General features: G+C 39.4%; 1 protein-coding gene across 2 annotated transcripts; it reads left to right on the forward strand.

The window, feature by feature from the left end:
- The first annotated feature begins 1,408 nt into the window (after positions 1–1,408).
- On the forward strand, positions 1,409–16,268 carry Ddx3x (DEAD-box helicase 3 X-linked). Of its 2 annotated transcripts, none has more exons than XM_005008635.4 (17): positions 1,409–1,567; positions 4,292–4,349; positions 7,063–7,110; positions 8,045–8,177; positions 9,443–9,601; positions 9,681–9,780; positions 10,154–10,289; positions 10,671–10,756; positions 10,908–11,006; positions 11,121–11,281; positions 11,550–11,694; positions 11,778–11,922; positions 12,283–12,464; positions 12,553–12,670; positions 12,916–13,069; positions 13,311–13,450; positions 13,641–16,268. In XM_005008635.4, the coding sequence occupies exons 1-17, from the start codon at positions 1,523–1,525 to the stop codon at positions 13,718–13,720; spliced, it is 1,989 nt and encodes a 662-aa protein (XP_005008692.3). In that variant the 5' UTR covers positions 1,409–1,522; the 3' UTR covers positions 13,721–16,268. The 2 variants fall into 2 exon arrangements, with proteins under 2 accessions (XP_005008692.3, XP_063101800.1); XM_063245730.1 differs by having other exon boundaries at positions 13,314–13,450.
- Positions 16,269–21,145: the final 4,877 nt, after the last annotated feature.

Here is a 21,145-nt window from a genome sequence, read left to right on the forward strand (position 1 = left end):
ACTGGGAAAGGAGACAAACATTCGCTGTAGTAGACTACGCGACGAGAACGAGCTACTTAAATTCAGACTGTAGAAGCCTTTTCAGGGAGAATGGAAAATGCAAATCCTGCGTATTGTCAGGCTGAGGGTCAGAAAGGCGGGGACAGTTTTTAAGAGGGCCACGTACTGGTGTTACGTGTGACCTCTCGCTTAAAGCCCGAGAGCCACTCATCGACTTTATTTCTATTTAAGGGCCTGTGGTATTGACGTTGGGACTAGGGGTGGCCAGCCGAAGAAAGGGCTACAAGAGGTCCCTCTTAACAGAATCTCGTTTCCTGTCATCCTGAATCCAAGCTAGTAATCCAGTAATGCTGTCGCAGCTCCTCCAGCTGGCCTAGGCTGAACCCAGCGACAAACACCCCAACTCCTTCTGGCTTTAAGTCCGGGCACAACCCCTCGGGTCCCTGCAGGGCGGCGTCGAGCCCTGAGCTTCTTGGGAACCCCGCGGAAAGAAACTTGGCACTGAAGGTGATCCGCGAGCAGGCGGAGGGATCAAGGGCCGGGGTTCAGGAAAAATAGCTGATCCAGATCAGCGCATGATTGCTCATTGTTCGCGCACAGCGGGGGCGGGGGCGAGCGGCGGCGTCGGAGGGCGGAGCTGCAGGAGCTTGTGAGTTTCTAGGCGGCGTCACTGCTACCTAGGCAACCGCGCTGGAAACTGTTCAACCATAGGCTGACGCCGCCAGTTCGCCCACACTCTTCCCGCCCGGCAGTTATTATCCCGCCCCTCTTCCTCTCCCCTCCCCCCTGCACTTCCTCCTCTTCCTTTTTCCTCAACCCCATTCCGAACACTAGTCAAGCCACAGTTTTCTGCTCCACAAAATGGCCACCGCACGCGACACCTGCGGTCACGTGACCCATCGCCCTCGCGGTTTCAGGGTTCTTTTTGCCCAACTCAGGTTTTAGAAAGGTTCTATTAAAGAGAAGGCAAGCTGATTGGACCAAAGAAATCACACCACATCTGCAAGCCAAGGACTGAGAGTGTAGGAAGGGCGCGAGAAAGGAAGATCGAAAACAAAAGTGCATAAAGGAAAAATGGGGAAAGACGTCTAGGTTGCATTTTAAGTCCCGTTGCTAGAGGCCACAGGAGACGATGAGTTCTCACGAGATCTCCAGACTGCGAGACTAAGGCTAGGATATTAGCGAGCCGATGAAACGTGAAGCTGAAACAAAATAGGACGGTTTTTGACTTTCGGGGCTTCCAAGCAAGAAGACCAGGGGTCGACGGGACTGACTAAGAAGTCTCGCGAGATTAGGGGCCGGAGCACGCAGTAGCCGGGCAGAAGTCTCAGCGGCGGGGGAAGGCGGTGGGGGGGGGCACACGTCATACGTGATGACGTAGCAGTCTTGCGAATGGGTATATTAGTTCGGTGGCCGCATCGGGCGCGCCAGAGCCGCAGTTCTCCCGTGAGAGGGTTCTTGCGGTGAATCAGGCACACTCGCTCAGCAGTAGAAGACTCCGAGTTCTCGGTATTCTTCAGGGATGAGTCATGTGGCAGTGGAAAATGCGCTCGGGCTGGACCAGCAGGTGAGCCGCAAGGAGTAAATCGAGGTGGCCGCTGTGTGACTCCCCTGACCTAAACTGGTTTATGGCGTAGCGCCTAGCAGGCACTCTTTAGTTTCAATTTCCTGGCTGATTCGTGCCTGAGAGTGTCAGTATCCCCGGGCCACAGAGAGACGGGGAGGGGGCGAGAGTACTAATTATGGATGTTGTCCGGGCCGAGCTCTGCTCGCGGTATTGTCTTTGGGCTGAGCACAATGGCGGTTTTTTTGTGTGCTTGCGCAGGAGGGCGGAGGGGGAGGGGTGCGCGCTCTCATGAGGACGCGCACGCGCGAACCCCGACTGTTTGACCCGGGAGGTGGGGTGGGGGAGGTGAGTGCGCGGCGCGGGGGCCTCCCCGTAGGGTCCTTTTTGGCTTCGAGGGCTATGGTTTTCTGACTAGAAAACCGGGTGGCGTCCGGAGTTACTGCGTTTGTATGCGGGCGAGGAGTGTGGCCCTGGAATGTGGGAGGGGGCGACGTGGGGCGGGGGTGGCTTTCACTCGGGGGTAATGGCGGCAGCCTCCTTTGTGTGGTGCTGGGTGGTTGGGCGGCGCTGTGGCCCACTACTGGGAGAGGCTGGGTCAGCGGGTCCTGGGTTGAGGAGGCCTTGGAAAAGAGGATGGAGTAGATATCTTGTTCTCCTGCACTTCCTTCCGCAGGCATTTTTGCTTCAGCTGAGTTTCCGCAGGGTCTTTGCAGACCCGGCGCCGCGAGGCCGCGTTTCCGGAGTGGAAAGTTTTGTGACGCAGAAAATTCTGGGAGGGGGGAGGGGAGGGAGTAAAGAGCCGCTGCGTGCGCTGTGGCGCTGGGCTCTATTGAGGTTCAACGCGGCGGGAAGACGTCGGGGTTAGGAGTCCAGCTCGGTTATTTTCTCCTTAAGTCACTGGCGTTTTCGCTGAGGACTGCGCATGTTTCTTTGGGAATGGTATTGCGCGTTGAGTACCTTTATGTGAGTGACGTTAGATCTAGATCTAGATCTAGATCCACCACAGGAAAAATTCCCGGAATGTGGCATGAAGGGAAGTAAGCAGTTTTGTTGTTGACTTGTTGCTGCTTGTGGAGTAAAATTTTATGATGTCGCAGCCCGCAGGACCCGGGCTGTAGTCCTAACCGGAATCCTTTCTAAAGGTTTCAGGCTAGGAGAATGTGATCTGAGAGGACGACGATTTCATGGTCTATTCTTTGTGAGCGTCCCTCCTTAATAAACCGTTCTCCATGGTATTGACACGGGTATCAACGACACAGGCTAGTGTCTACTTTAAGTTTATAAGCAGAAATGAAGCTTAAGTTTGTAACTGATTTAATTTAAAAAGTGTATGTTTAGGGTCCTTAAAAGTGTAGATGAAAATCTGCAGCAAGCAGAGGGACCTCTGAGAGAATTTCAGTATTCGTATTAATTTACAGAATTGGTTATAGGTCCTTCTTAGCTCATGTTGCTGCAATAAAAATAAAAAACCGAACTTGTGTTCCTGGTGTGCTTTAAAGTGTCAGTTTAACTGCAGAAACGATGGGGGGGCATTTTTCTAATGGAAAATTTGAGAAGAAGCCCCTAGTCTTACTTCATCTACGTTGATAGGGTGTATGCACTGTAGAGCATCTGCTCGTGTTCAGTGACTCCATTGATAATTTGCAGGTTTGCAGTATCAATCTTTAAACACAAGATTTATAAATACGGTGTAACATCTCACGAGCTCGTGGCAACAGTACCCTGTGATTTGTTTTTTTGTGTGGATTTTCTGGAGAAAAAAATGTTCTTTTTGCATGTATCCTACTTGTTAAGTAGCTTCTGGCCAGTCGTGGACATAGCAGGAGACCTTTTTCTATAATATGGAGAAGAGTGAGGGGATGGGTACAAGTGAAGACTAAAAAGAGTGTAAAATGCTTTACTCGTAAGCGTATTGTCATTTAAGAATGGTCATCTTTGAGCTTACCTCATAGTTAAAATGAGGTAACTACAGTTGAACTCAACGTAGTGCTCACTTAAGTGGTATGTTGCTAATGTTTTGTTCAGAAAGAGTATTACCTTAGTTAAAAGTATTTGTGGTATATTTGAGGATAAAGCAATTAAAGTGGTCAATTCAAAATTTGTTTTAACATTTTTTGGATGTACTTTTAGTTTCAAAATAATACCAAGTATGACAGTGTTTATAATGATGGACACTAAGATGAATCCATTACCTGTTGAACATTTAAAAATCGAGATTAAGCCTGGCCTGGTGGTGGCAGAGGCATTTGTCTTTATTTAATATCAGATGAGGCAAGAGGATCGCTTGGGAATTCAAGGGTATCTTAAAACTGCAGAGCGAGTCTCTGCCTTTTGCTTGGGATTCAGCATAACTGAGAATTAGTTTAGCAAGTGATTGGGGAGCTTTTATTATGGAGAATGTTACAGGAAAAAATCATTTTGAATGAATGAATGAATGAAATTTGTCCGCAGATTCTTCTGCTAGATGGCACTAGCATCTTCCTGTGCTGCCGCCTGCGTTATCTACAGAGTAGTATTTTTCATTTCTTAAAGAGTTTTACAGTCTTCAAAGCTTTCTTAGTCACATTCTGAGTTTTATCAGCCTTATGAGGTATATACCACAGGACAACTACGGTATTTGAATGTGATTGAGGAGCTGCTAAATTCCAGCGTGCAGGGCTAATTTTCTTAATACTGTATAATTTAGCAGTAGGTCTGCTAACTAACCATCTCTCTCTCCCCTAGTTTGCTGGCCTAGACCTGAACTCTTCAGATAATCAGACTGGAGGGAGTACAGCCAGTAGTAAGTAAAACAAATTATGAATTTACTGAATATTTAAGCTTAATATTTCCTTAGTTCTATTTAAAATTTTTAAAATTTGCTAACTTTTACTACCCAAAGAATTAATAGATTTAGTGTTACAGAATTATGCAGTACTTAGTGGTCAGTCTCAGCATTGTGACCTTTTTGGTACTAAAAGAAACTTAATTGGTTCTTTTGGGTAAAACAAGTTAATCATTATAAAGACGATTACATAATATACAGATTATTTCTGGAAGACTGTCCATTTTGAATCCTGAGCCAGTTTATAGGTGATGTGGTATGTTAATCTATGATAGAGTGAATTGACCAGAATTAAATTCGATTAAGGGAACTGTGCCCATTTGTCACCTACAGTTACTCTGTACTCCTGAAAAATATGAGACTTGGGACTGAGGGTATAGCTTAACAACATGGCGCCTGCCTGGCAAGTGTGAAGTCCTGAGTTCGATTCCCAGCCCCCTCCCCAAAGAATGAGACTTACTAAGACAACAAGAACTTACTAAGTTTTGGGATAGTGGCTAGAATTTTATTCTTTTTTTTTTTGTCTTTTTCCTTTTTTAGTGGTACCTGGGATCGAACTCATGAGTGCCTGCTTGCAAGGCAGGCACTTATGCTGCTGAGCTAAATTCCCAGCCCCATGGCTAGAATTTTAAATGCTATATCATTAATACAGCAGTTAGGGAGAGGAGGAGAAAGGGCTTTCCACCAAACCCCTCTAGTTTCTCAGTTTTCTTTATTCAGGACGGAGGCCCTGTTCTTATTTATCATTGAATTTACTATGTAGCCCAGGCTGGCCTCAAACTCAATGGTGGTTGTGCGCTTCAGCCTGGGATGATGGGCATGCACCGCTATGCCTGGCAATAACAGTCTTTCAAGAACTTAGATATAAACTTTTTAAAATTAAAAACAATTTTTTTTTGGTGCTGGAGATGGAACTCAGAGTCTTGCTCATACTAGACAAGTACTTTCCCACCGAGACACATCCCTGCCTTAAATTTTTTGTTTTTTTTGAGCCAGGGTCTTGCTATGTAGTACAAGCTGGCCTTGAACTCACTGTGATTCTCTTGCCTCAGCCTCCTGAGTACTGGGATTGCAGGAGTGATCTACCACACCCAGCAAATAATTTTTTAAAATGATACATAAAACAAAATTGTAGGGGACGAGATTTAGCTCAGTGGCACAAGTGCCTTCTTGGCAAGTGGAAAGCTGTAAATTTGATCCCTAGTACCAAATATTGTAGCCAGGTGTGGGTAGTGGTATACGCCTGTGATCCTAGCCCTTGGGAGTCAGAGGCAGGAGGATCACCAGTTACAGGGCAGCCTGAACTACATAGTGAGACCTGTCTTTAAAAAATTGTACATGTTTATGGGTTGCCATGTTTGATACATGTATATATTGCATAGTCACGTAAATTTTAAGTTTTTTTTTTTTTTTGGTTTGCTTGTTTTTGTGTTTTGTTACCAGGAAATCAACTCAACTTGGCAGTTTTAAGGTGGGCGCTTGTGCAGCTGAGCTGTATCCCTGGCTTAAAAGTTTTGTTTTTAAGAGGGGCTGCTTGGTGGACACTTTAAAAATACTTAATTCAATCTAGAAGTGAAAAAGATTTTAGCATTTAAGGCTGGGATTATAAGTGGCACAGTGCCTGCCTGGGAAGCACAAGGTCCTGAGTTTGATTCTCAGTACCACAAAAACAACAGAACAGTAAAGCAAGTTGTGGGATTTGGGTTATAGCTTACTGGTAGTTTTTGCCTAGCATTCTTGAGGTTTTCAGTTTTATCCCCAGCACTGCAAAACAAGAAAAAGTTGACTTGACTTGGGTATACATTATTTGCTTTTTTGCTTTTCATCATAGTGTAGGCCAGTGACAGCAAACCTTTTATAAGAGATTTCAGTGATGCATGCAAACAGCTGGCAGTGGCACATGTGCCATAAGTTCACCACCACTGATGTAATTGATTTCCTGCCTGCATACAGAGCAAAAGTTGGCTTTCTTTAAACTCACCAAGCCCCAAATTAAAGTCAGAATTCTATGTAGTTTTTGTGTTTTGGAACTTAATGGCACAGAGACAGAGTATTAATGATTAACTGTGATTTATTACAGTCTTTTAGGTTGTTAGAATACTACTTACAAGAGTTCCTGTTTACATGACTGTTCTCCCAAATCATTGTATTCCTTTAAAAAAAATTAAATAGCCACTATAGCTAGTTAAATGTGTTTGATTTATGGGTTCCAACTCTTAGGGTTTCAAGTCAAGGTTTTGTTTAACCAAATGCTTTTAAGTTAGTTTTTATGAAGCAACAACCCATTTACAATAAAAGTAGATTATGTTTTTCTCTAGCAGTTCATTTGACTGGAAGGCTAGAGATTTTTTTTTCTTTTTTAAGGACCATTTTGTTTTCCTTTTTTTTTTGGTACTGGGGTTTGAACTCAGGACCTCATGCTTGCCAGGCAGGCGTTTATGGTATGCCTTTGAGCTAAATCCCTGGCCCAAGGACCGTTTTTTAATAGCAAGAATTTTGGAAGCTGGGCATGGTGATGTATGCTTGATATTGTAGTGCTTGAAAAACTTGAGGCAGGAAAATCCCCACAAGTTCAAGGCCAGCTTGGACTACAAAGCTAGTCTTGAAGGAGGGGGCAGGAATTTTGTTACAAGGCTTTTGGCATTTAATTCATTTTTATTATTTCTTTCAGAGGGGCGTTACATTCCTCCACATTTAAGGAACAGAGAAGCTACTAAAGGTAAGTCAGTACATTATAGCCTCCTGAGTGCTGGGATTAGAGCTGGGATTACAGGCAGTTGCCCCAATAGCTGGCCTTTTGTAATTCATTCATTGATTGCTAGCAAAACTATTTAACAAAGGTGGAAGGTAGAAGGAAAGTAACTTGTAAACTGTTTCTGACTGATTAATAAGGTTATTGAAGCTAGTTAAACCCTGTATTTGTCTTAAGTCTTCTACCTATCCTTGGGCTACTTAATAATAATCTGTCATCTCCTCTTGAATATTTACAGCTATACCCTGGAATGTGTCCATATTGTGAATGTGTAGGAAAGTGGTTTCCTTTTCCAGGTGTTCCTGATTGTCACCAAGCACGTAGTAGCTGAATATACAGATGACAAGTACTGTGGGCTGTATTTTTTTACTATTTAAACTGAAAAATACTAAACCAAATAATCTGAAAGTTATAAGGATTTTCTGAATACAAACAAGCTCTAAGAAACATTGAAGCAATGGCAATCATTTCTTTGTAAACTAATTCACACTCTAAAGTAAATGGAAATGAAAATGTACTCGTGTGTGTGTGTGTGTGTGTGTGTGTGTGTGTGTGTGAGAGAGAGAGAGAGATAAAATCATCATTATGTTAAAGGGAAGCTGTTGACCAGGGTGATACTTATTCAGAACATTCTTAGACTATCAGAACTAGAGACTTAAAATAAAACGTTGCATATGTTGGAGTAACTACCTGTAAATCTTGGTTTACTTCTGTCCATGATAAGAATGCCTCTACCTGCCCTTGGCCCACAGACGTAAGATAAAGTCAATAGAGGGCTTCAAATTCAGAAAGATTGACAATACTTTAGCAAAAGTTTTCTTTTTTTTTAAAATTCTCTGTTGTGCTGATAAAGTTTTTTAATAACACAATATAATGGGCTAATACTTTTTGTTTTTTGAAGGGTACTACGACAAAGACAGTTCAGGGTGGAGTTCTAGTAAGGATAAGGATGCATACAGCAGTTTTGGATCTCGTAATGATTCAAGAGGGAAGTCTAGTTTCTTCAGTGATCGTGGGAGTGGATCAAGGGGAAGGTAGGTAGTTTCTTTTCATCTTTGGTATGTATGCAGTAGCAACTTAATTGATAATGCTCCTTTGGATGCTGATCATTATGTCTGTTTAATCATTGTGTTTTCTTAGCTGTAAGATTTCCTTACATGTGGTGGTACATGCCTGTAATCCCAGCACTTGGGGGGCAGAGGCAGGAGGATCACTGTGAGTTCAAAGCCAGCCTGGGCTCTGTAGTGGGTTCAAGCAAGGCCAACCTGAACTGTATAGGAAGACCCTGTCTCAAAGACACAAGAAGTCTTTACTGAATTGAACCTGTTGCACAGAAATCAGATACAAATATGTTCTTTGGCATAATGAAATCAGTTCTTTTCTACTTTTTAATTTTAGTTGTCTTTAAAAGAATAACTTCATTTAATGACTAGCCTAATGTGGAGAATTTTGTGAACTTTCTATATGACAAGTTTTAAACACCTCATATTTTTTGATTGCACAAGTGTGGTGAACTTACCCCATGCGCCCAATAGCTGTGGTTAGTCCTGTGTCTTGATTTTTCGCAAACAGGCCTAAAACTCTTAAACCATCTTAATTCAGGTAAGGATTTTCTATCTACCTTTTATCTAAAACCTGCCACACAGATGAATTGTCCTTTAAGTGACATCTTAGTATAATTCTGACAATTAATATTTGGTTTGCTATTTTTTCCTGCTAATGAATCTATTTGGATGAGTACTTTAAATGAAGGTGTAAGCTACATGCCAATTTTAAAGACATAAATACAATTTTAAATAAATTGATTTTTAGATTTGAGGCATGATTATGATGGATAACTGCAAGTAGAAAGGATAGCTTGGGGGCCGGGTATTTAGCTCAGTGGCATAAGTGCCTGCCTGGCAAGTGCGAGGTTGCAAGTTGGAGTCCTGGTATTAGGAAAAAAGAAAGGATAGCTATTTTAGGTACTAAGGTATATAAATCATATACAGTCTGGTAATTAGTGAGCTGTATTTATAAAATAAGAATAAGCAGGGGCTGGGGATTTAGCTCAGCGGCACAAGTGCCTGCCTTGCAAGCAGGTAGTCGTGAGTTCGATCCCTGGTACCTATAAAAATGAAAAAGACAAAAAAAAAAAAAAAAAAAAAAAAAGAATAAGCCAAAAAATAAAGACTAAGCCAGAGTTGGACTGTTAATATTTTGATAGTCACATTAATAATTCTATTAATCCCCACATCTAGTACAGGGATCAGATAATGGTTATATGATATGATTCTGATTAATGTCTTGTGCTATTCAGATTTGATGATCGCGGACGGGGTGACTATGATGGCATTGGCAGCCGTGGAGACAGGGGTGGCTTTGGCAAATTTGAACGTGGTGGAAACAGTCGCTGGTGTGACAAATCAGATGAAGATGACTGGTCAAAACCACTCCCACCAAGTGAACGCTTGGAGCAGTAAGTTTTTGAAATGCATGTTAATTGTGAGAACGTCTTAGGTATGTAGTAGATAATCTTAGCTGTCTTTTAATTTTAGGGAACTCTTCTCTGGAGGCAACACTGGGATTAACTTTGAGAAATATGATGACATTCCAGTTGAGGCAACAGGCAACAACTGTCCTCCACATATTGAAAGTGTAAGTGATTTTGCTTGATATTTTAAGATAAGCACATCAGAATTAAATGAGTTTCCTAAAGCATGTGTAAACCAAACATCTTAACTTGTTTGTGCGAAGAGTTGAGCTCAGTGTTAAGCACTTTTTAAAATAATTCACTATGCAAAATAGGAAATAGGTCAAACATAAGAGGAGCCTAGAGTCTTGATTATAGATTAAGACTGAGAGTTGACAGTTTTTTTAGCCCAGGGCCGGGGTTGGGAGTGTGTTAACTAAAGCAGTTACACATTTAAGTTACAAATTGGCTGTTGGTTATTTTTATTATTGTTAGCGTAAAACAAAATGGGGGCTTTAGGTTGTTCTAGTTATTTAACGCCTTTGAATTTGTTGACAGTTCAGTGATGTCGAGATGGGAGAAATTATTATGGGAAACATTGAGCTTACTCGTTATACTCGCCCAACTCCAGTGCAGAAGCATGCTATTCCTATTATCAAAGAGAAAAGAGACTTGATGGCTTGTGCCCAAACAGGTAAGTTCAATTGCTAACAATAACAGTGTCACATTTATTCTTTAAAGAGCCAGATAATGCTTATGGGCTTTTGCAGGCCGTGTGGTCGCTGTTGGCAACTACTCAGCTCTATATTGTTTGGTATGTGAAAGAAGCCACAGATCACACATGCATTATTGAATGTGGCCGTAATCTACAAAAACATAAAAATAGACTGGGTTTGAGTTGTAGGCGAACCAAAGAAATCACTTAGTGTTGGCTGAACTTTTGATTGTTGGGAAAATCATTTAGGCATAAAGTGAAATTATTGGTTACTGGTAGGACAGTTAAAGTTAACGTCTATTCAAAAATAGGTTTTTAAAAAATTGTAAATGGATGAATTGACATGCTTTCTCTTGATAGGGTCTGGAAAAACTGCAGCATTTCTGTTGCCCATCTTGAGTCAGATTTATTCAGATGGTCCCGGTGAGGCTTTGAGGGCCATGAAGGTAATATTTCTTTGCACTATGCCCTCAGCCAAATAAAATGGAATTATAGAAAGCACCTTCACTTTAATGAGATAATATTCAGGTGTAATATGTAAAATGCTTTAAAGGAGTGGTTTAAAAAGTGATTTACTCTGTAAATTGTTTCTGTTAGGAAAATGGAAGGTATGGGCGCCGCAAACAATACCCAATCTCCTTGGTGTTGGCACCAACCAGAGAGTTGGCAGTACAGATCTATGAAGAAGCCAGAAAAGTAAGTACACATTTCAGCCTTAGCTTTATCAGGGATGCTAATAAAATACTTGATGATCGTATAAAAGTCTTGACCTAGTAATTGATAGAACTTCTTTGCTTATTTATCTTACAGTTCTCATACCGATCTAGAGTCCGTCCTTGTGTGGTTTATGGTGGTGCTGATATTGGTCAGCAGATTCGAGACTTAGAACGTGGATGCCACTTGTTAGTAGCTACTCCAGGACGTCTTGTGGATATGATGGAAAGAGGAAAGATTGGATTAGACTTCTGCAAGTATGTTAATTTTTAAGGCTATATAATAAGCTTTTAATGTTTTTTTAGTATTGTCTAAAAATTATGAAATGATTTTAGTCCTTTTTCATGAACAATTTGTTCATTGTTAGCATTTTTAATATAAGCTAAGAATAAGCAAATAAGGGGTAGTCAAGAAGTCATTTGGCTGTGGAATTGAGAGTGACTTTTAGCTAGTGGCAAGAATAATGTGCTGTTTGTGTCAAAATGGTATGAGGATTTGAACTATTTTTTTTTTTTTTTGTGATAGGTACTTGGTGTTGGATGAGGCTGATCGGATGTTGGATATGGGGTTTGAACCTCAGATACGTAGAATTGTGGAGCAAGATACTATGCCTCCAAAAGGTGTCCGTCACACTATGATGTTTAGTGCTACTTTTCCTAAGGAAATACAGGTACTGTATGATACAAATTGTATTTTTTAATAAATTTGTTTTATCTTAATAGGTGATAAAATTTTATTTCCTTTTCCCTTCAGATGCTGGCTCGTGATTTCTTAGATGAATATATCTTTCTGGCTGTGGGAAGAGTTGGCTCTACTTCTGAGAACATCACACAGAAAGTAGTTTGGGTGGAAGAACTAGATAAACGGTCATTTCTTCTTGACCTCCTAAATGCAACAGGTACAGTTATGAGTAACTTTACCTTCACTCTGGTGGTTTAGGTAATAACCATTTGGAGCTAGGCATACTGGTACGTGCCTGTTAGCACTGAGAGGCTGAGGCTGAGGCAGAAGGATGTGAGTTTTAGTAAGACCCTGAAAAAAGTAAGAAAAGCTTGGGATCATAGCTTAGTCTAAAAGCACTGGGTTTAGTTCCCAGGAGTGCTTCCCGCACCCATCCATGTGAATCACTGTTTTCCTCTCCATTGAAAAAAACATTGTTAAAAGTCCATTTTAGTTGTTTCTGTTTGCACATGTAAGTACACAGAGAAGAACTAAGCTACTCTTAGTAATGAAAACATGGTTAATTTTTCAAATTCAGGCAAGGATTCACTGACCTTAGTGTTTGTGGAGACCAAAAAGGGTGCAGATTCTCTGGAGGATTTCTTATACCATGAAGGATATGCTTGTACCAGTATCCATGGAGACCGCTCTCAAAGAGATAGAGAAGAAGCCCTTCATCAGTTCCGCTCAGGAAAAAGCCCAATTCTAGTGGCTACTGCAGTATGTATATAATACTGTATTTTCATTTGAGTTCATGTTCAAATATTTTCTTTTAAATGCATCTTGTATAACAAAGGTTATTTTTTAGGTAGCAGCAAGAGGACTGGATATTTCAAATGTGAAACATGTTATCAATTTTGACCTACCAAGTGATATTGAAGAGTATGTCCATCGCATTGGCCGTACAGGACGTGTAGGAAACCTTGGTAAGTGGTTCACAGCATGCATGGCCTGATAGTTACTTTTACTGCTGTGATACTGACAGGAAAAAACTTTGTAGGGTCTTAAATACTGTATTGTTGTCTCTAAGCAGTACAGTGAGGTTTTACTCAGATCACTTTGAGTAGGTTAAGTAGTAGATTGTAAGTTTTAAAAATTCTACTTACTACATGAGACTCATGCATTTTTATTGATGATCTTTGTTGATATATACTTTCTGGAACTGTTACAGGCCTTGCCACTTCATTCTTCAATGAAAGGAACGTAAATATTACTAAGGATTTGTTGGATCTTCTTGTTGAAGCAAAGCAGGAAGTGCCATCTTGGCTGGAAAACATGGCTTTTGAACACCACTACAAGGGTGGCAGTCGTGGCCGTTCTAAGAGGTGAGGTGGACAGGGTATATGATGAGGAGGATAAATGTTCACTTACACTTTCCAGTGTTTACTCTGGGCAAAGAATGTTTGAAGTTGATTTTTTTTGAAATCACTAAGTGACTGGGTGGGGAATTGTTTGAATGGGAAAAAAATGAGAAATTGGTTATTGTGCATTTTGAAGAATTTTGTTGTTCAGTGGAATTTTATCTTAAGGGAACCAACACTTCGGTTTTTTTCCCCCACTTTGTAGCAGTAGATTTAGTGGAGGGTTTGGTGCCAGAGACTACCGACAAAGTAGTGGTGCTGGCAGTTCCAGCTTCAGCAGCAGCCGCGCAAGCAGCAGTCGCAGTGGTGGAGGTGGCCATGGCGGCAGCAGAGGATTTGGTGGAGGTAGTATTCATCTTTCACCTCTTGTCTTTGGGGAGGGCTGTTTCCTTTCAGCCATCTGTTTTAGAGCATAATTAAGACTGGGGGAAGTTAAACACTGGATTGCTTTTCATAACTGTACACTAAAAATGCGTGATGGGAAGGGTTTTTCTGACAATGGTTGATGATTGAATTTTTTCACATCTCTCATTAGGTGGCTATGGAGGCTTTTACAACAGCGATGGATATGGAGGAAATTACAACTCCCAGGGGGTTGACTGGTGGGGTAACTGAGCCTGCTCTGCAGCCAGTCACCCTGCCAAACCAGCTAATATGGAAACCACATGTAACTTAGCCAGACTATACCTTGTGTAGCTTCAAGAACTCGCAGTACATTACCAGCTGTGATTCTCCACTGAAATTTTTTTTTTAAGGGAGCTCAAGGTCACAAGAAGAAACGAAAGGAACAATCAGCAGCCCTGTTCAGAAGATGGTTTGAAGACTTCATTGCTGTAGTTTGGATTAACTCCCCTCCCGCCTACCCCTATCCCAAACTGCATTTATAATTTTGTGACTGAGGATCATTTGTTTGTTAATGTACTGTGCCTTTAACTTTAGACAACTTTTTATTTTGATGTCCTGTTGGCTCAGTAATGCTCAAGATATCAATTGTTTTGACAAAATAAATTACTGAACTTGGGCTAAAATCAAACCTTGGCACACAGGTGTGATACAACTTAACAGGAATCATCGATTTATCCATAAATATAAGGAAAAAACATACACGATAGCCTGCATTAAGGCTTTTTGATACTTGCAGATTGGGGGAAAACAAACAACAAACGTCTTGAAGCATATTAATGGAATTAGTTTCTAATGTGGCAAACTGTATTAAGTTAAAGTTCTGATTTGCTCACTCTATCCTGGATAGGTATTTAGAACCTGATAGTCTTTAAACAAGCCATTCCAGTCATGATGAGGTGATGTATGAATACATGCATACATTCAAAGCACTGTTTTCAAAGTTAATGCAAGTAAATACAGCAATTCCTCTTTCAATGTTTAGGCAGATCATTAATTATGAGCTAGCCAAATGTGGGCATGTTATTACAGGGAAAGTTTAAAGGTCTGATAACTTGAAATAGGTTTTTAGGAGAATTCATCTACTTAGACTTTTTAAATGCCTGCCATAAATGAAACTGAAATGGTAGAATGGCTGACCACAGCAATGACCAGCCCTCATTAGGGCACTGGATGATTTCTGGTCTAATAACGCATGCTAGTGTTGATGTTTTTTGGTCAAGAGGGTATGAACAGGAAGAATTAATGCAGCAGGCTTTATTTTAAATGCCGATTCACATTACTCTGTTCAAGCTGCGTTGAGATGTTAAACTGGCTTACTATAGACTTTGTAAAAATGGCTCCAGAAGAGTAACAAAAAAGAAATCTTTGAGATCACACAGGTTGGAAATATGTACATAACTGCACAAGGTGTCAATTCTGCTCTACAGTGCAGTTTAGTCAGTTTTAGTTGCATAGGTTTCCATTGTATTTATAGTCTGTTTATGCTAAATCTGGCCAAAGATGAGCATTGTCCACCACTAAAATGCCTCTGCCACTTTGAATTCTGGGCTAATTTTGTGGCCAGAATGCGGTGATCAAAACGCTCAATCTTTTTACAGTGGCATAGGAAGATGGTAAAAATTTCCTAAAGTGCAATAGATTTTCAAGTGTATTGTGCCTTGTTCTAAAACTTTTATTAAGTAGGTGCACTTGACAGTATTGAGGTCATTTGTTATGGTGCTATTTCAATTAGTCTAGGTTTAGGCCCTTGTACATTTTGCCCATAACTTTTTACAAAGTACTTCTTTTATTGCACATTCAGAGAATTTTATATATATGTCTTGTGTGCGTGTCCTTAAAACTTCCAATCTTATTTTGTCTCTTGGAGATTGTTGAACGCAGCTTGTCTAGGAAGGGGATGGGACTAGATTCTAAAATTTATTTGGGACCATGGGAATGATAGTTGGGAAGAAAACTATTTGCACACGACAGATTTCTAGATACTTTTTGCTGCTAGTTTTATGTAATATTTATTGAACATTTTGACAAATATTTATTTTTGTAAGCCTAAAAGTGATTCTTTGAAAGTTTAAAGAAACTTGACCAAAAGACAGTACAAAAACACTGGCACTTGAATGTTGAATGTCACCGTATGCGTGAAATTATATATTTCGGGGTAGTGTGAGCTTTTAATGTTAAGTCATATTAAACTCTTAAGTCAAATTAAGCAGACCCGGCATTGGCAGTGTAGCCATAACTTTCTGATGTTAGTAAAAGCAAAATTGGCGACTTGAAATTAAATCATGCCAAGGTTTTGATACACTTGTCTTAAGATATTAATGAAACACTTCAAAACACTGAAGTGTCCAGATTCTCAGATGTTTGTTGTGTGAGTTTTGTTTAGTTGTGTGTATTTTTTTTTCAGTGAATGTCTGGCACATTGCAATCCTCAAACATGTGGTTATCTTTGTTGTATTGGCATAATCAGTGACTTGTACATTCAGCAGTAGCATTTGAGCAAGTTTTATCAGCAAGCAATATTTTCAGTTAAAAGTTTCCAAAATTGTAAGAATGGAGTTAAACTTGCTGAATGTAGAGATTGAACCTCAAGTCACTGTAGCTTTAGTAATTGCTTATTGTATTAGTTTAGTTGCTAGCACTGCATGTGCTGTGCATATTCTGATTTTATTAAAATAAAAAGTTGAACTGCACAGTCTCCTTTGTTCTTGTTCAATTGTGTTTTTTTAGAAGTGAAAATAAAGTGCTTCTGCCTGAAGAATTGTAAGGTTGTGGTTTTTTAAAAATTTTTTTTAAAGAAAGGGAAACAAATACATGGAGATAAAGGGTAGAAACAATACAAAATTACAGAAAAATAAATGGTAAATAGCTAGTTGATAATTTACATATTGTCATTTTAGAAATAGCTGTTCAGGATATAAAATTAAGGTTTGTAAAATGACATTCAAAAAGTGACACTGCAAACAGAATGATTGAACAAAAACTCAGTAATATGGTTATCAGTCCTACATACTTGTTTTATATCTCAAAGAGGGTAAGATTAAACATCAAAACAACAAAACAGTTAAACAATTTAAAGAAGTACAGGTTTCAAAGCAAGTCCACTGGAGATCTTCACTGTTATATCTAATTGTCTCTAGTTTCTTACAAGTAGTTGTCCCCATCTTATTGCATATTATAGAACTAAATCAAATCATTACAGGATGATGAAGGCTTATTAGGTCTTTAAGATCTAACATTGGGGAGGACAATAACTACCATTGTATCTCATTCTCTTTGTAGTAGCTGTCCTTATCTTTACATATGCTGAAATTGAACTTAAGAGACTAGACTAATATTCTGATCAGTGAGTAATAGTATTGCTAGAATTTATATCAATGCTACAAAATTAGCATTGGGTTTCTTAGTGTCTCTTCAGGGTATCTGTTCATTACATCTTACATTATATAATCTGTTCCTGTAGATTTTTAAAGAACTTGTGTGAATTTCTACATGTATATCTATCCTCTCTGTATTATAGGGAAAAACGACAGCATAACCAATTCCTAGAAAAACATGCACTGGGTTAGACATATAAGACCCCAGTATAGGTGATCTTCCATAGTTACTGTTTTCTCTAGTTATTTTCAGTAGATTTGTCCACATCATCGGCTTAATATAAACATAGTATTACCTATTTTTATAAAAACATAACTTTGAAAGTGTTGTAGGACTTGAAAGCTGTTAATACCAATATGGATATCTTTTACATCTTCAGAGTAGTTGCCTCTACTTTTAGGGTTGATACTAACAAGCATACCAAATTTAAATAAAATCAGCCAAGGCAAAACCGTGGTCTTACGAATCTGATTCAATTAAGATCAGTCAGTAAGACAATGTAAGTAATACGGGATTTCAGTTTAAGTTAATAGGAAAGTACGGATAGTTACCATGGTATAACCTGCTATTTTTGGGTCAGATGTCTGTGCCCTCAAATCTGACATGAGTGGACAGACCAGAACAAATTAAATTCAAACTAAACATGGCGATAAGACTACTGTGTCTTTTAAATCCTGATACACTATTAACAATGACCTCTGCCTTTTTTTATAATGTTTCAGAGCTATCTATACTAAAGACTATAGCTTACCATCTCTGCCTCACGTCTGCTATTCCAGTTTTCTGCTATAATTTGTCCACCTTATTCCCTCATTCCACTGTCTGCCCAGTTCATTGAGGCCTCTCTGCCACTGTTGCTGGAATCCTGGTATTCCTTCCTCTCTTTCTGTAGAATGTCCTTTAGCACTCTCGGTAGGGTTGGATTGGTGGCCACGAACTCCCACAGTTCCTCCTTGTCTTGGAAGCATCTTATTTCTCCATTAATTTTGAGAGAGAGAGTTTTGATGGGTATATGAGTCTTGGTTGCATATTATTTTTTTTCAGGGCTTGGAATATTTCTCTCCATTTCCTTCTTAAGAGTTTGTGTTGATAAGTCTGTTGTTATTTTGATAATTTTCCCGTTGTAGGTAATCTGCTTTTCTCTGGCTGCTTTTAATATTCTGTTCTTTTGGTGGATTTCTGGAATCTTGAAGGTTGTGGTTTTTGATTGCTGTCTTTTTGTGATCCCTCTTGGAGACGATTACTGGTACTCATAAGTATTTGTAATAAAAGATGAAGATGCAATACAAGATTTTTGTAGTAGATGAAAATCTAAAGGTATTTATAGCATGTATTTTAAATTGATTTGTGCTTTAAGCAACTTTATGGGTGAGAGTTTCTTTGTATTTCATATGAAGGGCAGTGGATGAAGAATAGGGTAAGAGTGAGGTATGTTAGTAAGCAAGTGATGGGGAAGTGTTTATGGAGACAGCAAGAAGGTATTTGGGGCCAGGGCAAGCCACACATACATTAACAACATACGGACAGGTTAAGCCTTATTTTTTGGTACTTGGTTTTGTTTTGTCTGAGTGGTTAAGTCCTGGCAATTTATAAGTTTCAACCTACTGAAAGTATGGTTAGCTGTCTCACTTCTGTAGTTGAACAGTTTTCTGGCCCTAGGCTCATTCCCCAGGGGCCAAAAATTCAGTGTGGTTCACTAGTGAGAAACAATGCAAATTAAATTTTCCCATAAGGTCAGAATCGACCTTAATTCGGTTTTCCAATTGCCACCAGAGTTGTGGAAATTTGGGAACCAAGGTACTAGTGTATTCACACTACATGATTTTGAGTACCATTTTCCTGATTGTGACCAGAAAACAAGCCTGTCTTTTAGGGTGGGATTTGGGAATAGAATATACCATTTGACTGAGAAAAAGGTAGTTGAGTGTGTTTAGATGAGAGTTATTGATAAGTGGCAGACATAAAGGAATGAAATTAAGGGTTAGTTTTGAGGGCTTTAAGTGAATTCCCTGTTGTGGGGAGTCAGTGGTATTTTTAGTGTAGCAGGTTGTTTACGTACTGCTTGCTACATTTTTACACTTTGCTGAGTTCATCTCAGTTGAAGTTCTGTTCAAATTTTTAAATAACTATAGGGCCTGGGATGTGACTCAGTGGTAGAGTGCTTGCTGGAAGTTCAAAGCCAGCCTGAAATACATAGCAAGACTACAAATAGTAAAGTGAAGTTTCTAGGAGCAATGATAAATGTTTGTAAATGTGTGATATCTGCGTAAGACTTTGGTGTTTGCCTTACTGCTGTGCTTGAGCTGCTCGAATGACCACTGGCTCCCTCTTTGAAGCTTGGTGACTAACAAATTGGAGTGGACAGTAGTCTCATTCATTCCACTGGAATACAGAGGTTTCATTGACTGCAGATGTAGGGCTTTCAGTTTGCTGTAAGAATATTGCTTGTTCCTTCCCATTTTATTTTCAATGAACATTCTGGGTATGGTTAAGCCTACTTTGCTTCATCTCGTCCTCATTTCAGCTTGTGATCTCAGCCTGTTTAGTGCCTACTCATTATATTGTAGAAGGGTATTTTGTGATCTGGAGATAATGCTTATTATAGGAGCAAACTGTGGGACTAATAAGAGTAGGAAATAGATAAAACGGGATAAATGCAGAGTTACATGTGACTCAGTAATTACACTCTTAGGAAAGTTTACTTAGGAGAAATGAAAATGGAGCACTGCAACTTGGGTTTGTATGTCAATGCTTACAGAATTCACAATAACCAAAAGGTGGAAACAATTTATCCATAGGTGACAACAAACAAAATGCATATAAAATACATAAAATGAAATGCAGGCCAGGTGTGGTGGCACTCACCTGTAGTTCCAGCACTCAGGAGGCCGATGCAGGAAGATGGCCATGAGTTTGAGGCCAGCTGAACTATGGTGAGATCCTGTTTGAATGAATGAAGTTCAACATTGAAGCTGTTTATATGTGCTTGCTCTGATATGAGTATTTACTGCTATAAATTTCCCTCTCAAGATTGCTTTCATTGTGTCCCATAAGTTCCCATATGTTGTATTGTCATTATCATTCAACTGTAAAACTAATTTCTTTAATTTCATCTGTGACCCATTGGTTGTTCAATAGGCTGATATTTAATTTCCATGTGTTTATGAAGTTCTTGTGGTTTCCTCTGGCATGGATTTCCAACTTCATTGCACTGTTGTCTGATAGTATATATGGGATAATTTCAACTCCTTTATTTAAGTATGTTATATGAGTCAGTATATGATATATTTTGGAGAACATCCCGTATGCAGCTGAAAACTGTATTCTGATGTTATGGGGTGGAACACTGTAGACATCTACTAAGTCCATTTGTTCAAAAGTTTGATTTAGTAATAATATTTCATTATTGATTTTTTGTCTAGTTGATCTTTTTTGACAGTGGTGTATTGAAATCTCCTAATACAATTGTATTAGGGCTTGATTTTTCATATCTATTAGTAATTTTTTTTTATTTTAAAGAATAAATCAGAACAGAACAATGAAGCAACACAGCACTTCACAACAAGACAAAAGGACATCAATACTGGCTACCATAATGTCTCATGTTTTCTTCGAAATAGTTGACCATACCTATACACACAATAATAGCAAACCTAACAAAATAGTATAAAATCATTTGAAACAATGCAAGCATTAATGGACTTTAAAACCAGATAACAGGAAATGGACAATGACTACTTTTTCCTTAAAAAAGTTGTCCATACCATCACACATAATAAAATTAAGACACAGCAGGATAGAATCAATCAAAACAATAACAAAAGCATGGTAGGACTTTAAGGCAAGATGATAGGAAATCAACAATGGCTACCATAATGTCTCATTTTCTTCAAAACCGCTGTTAATACCATCACACATAATAAAACTAGACAAAACCAATTAAATAAATGAATGAAAGCATTATAAGATTTCAAAGCAATATAGGAAACCAAGATTACCATAATATATCCCATTATATTCAGAATAGCTGCTCCCATCATCAGAGTAAAATCTAACAAGACAGAACAAAGCCAAACCTAACAAAATTGTGAAAACAGTACAAGAATAAGAAATTAACAGTAGTTAGCACCTTTCCCTCCCAGGTGTTTCCTCCCCTGTCACTCTTACAATAACTGTTTTGCTTTTGGATCCCATTAACTCCTTCTGTTTCTTATGCTCAGGTTCATGCATGAGTTTGAACTGTTTCACTCATGAACATGA

Source organism: Cavia porcellus, unplaced genomic scaffold, assembly GCF_034190915.1.
Source record: "Cavia porcellus strain 051 isolate PalLab524CR breed Dunkin Hartley unplaced genomic scaffold, mCavPor4.1 scaffold_3, whole genome shotgun sequence".
NCBI lineage: Eukaryota > Metazoa > Chordata > Mammalia > Rodentia > Caviidae > Cavia > Cavia porcellus.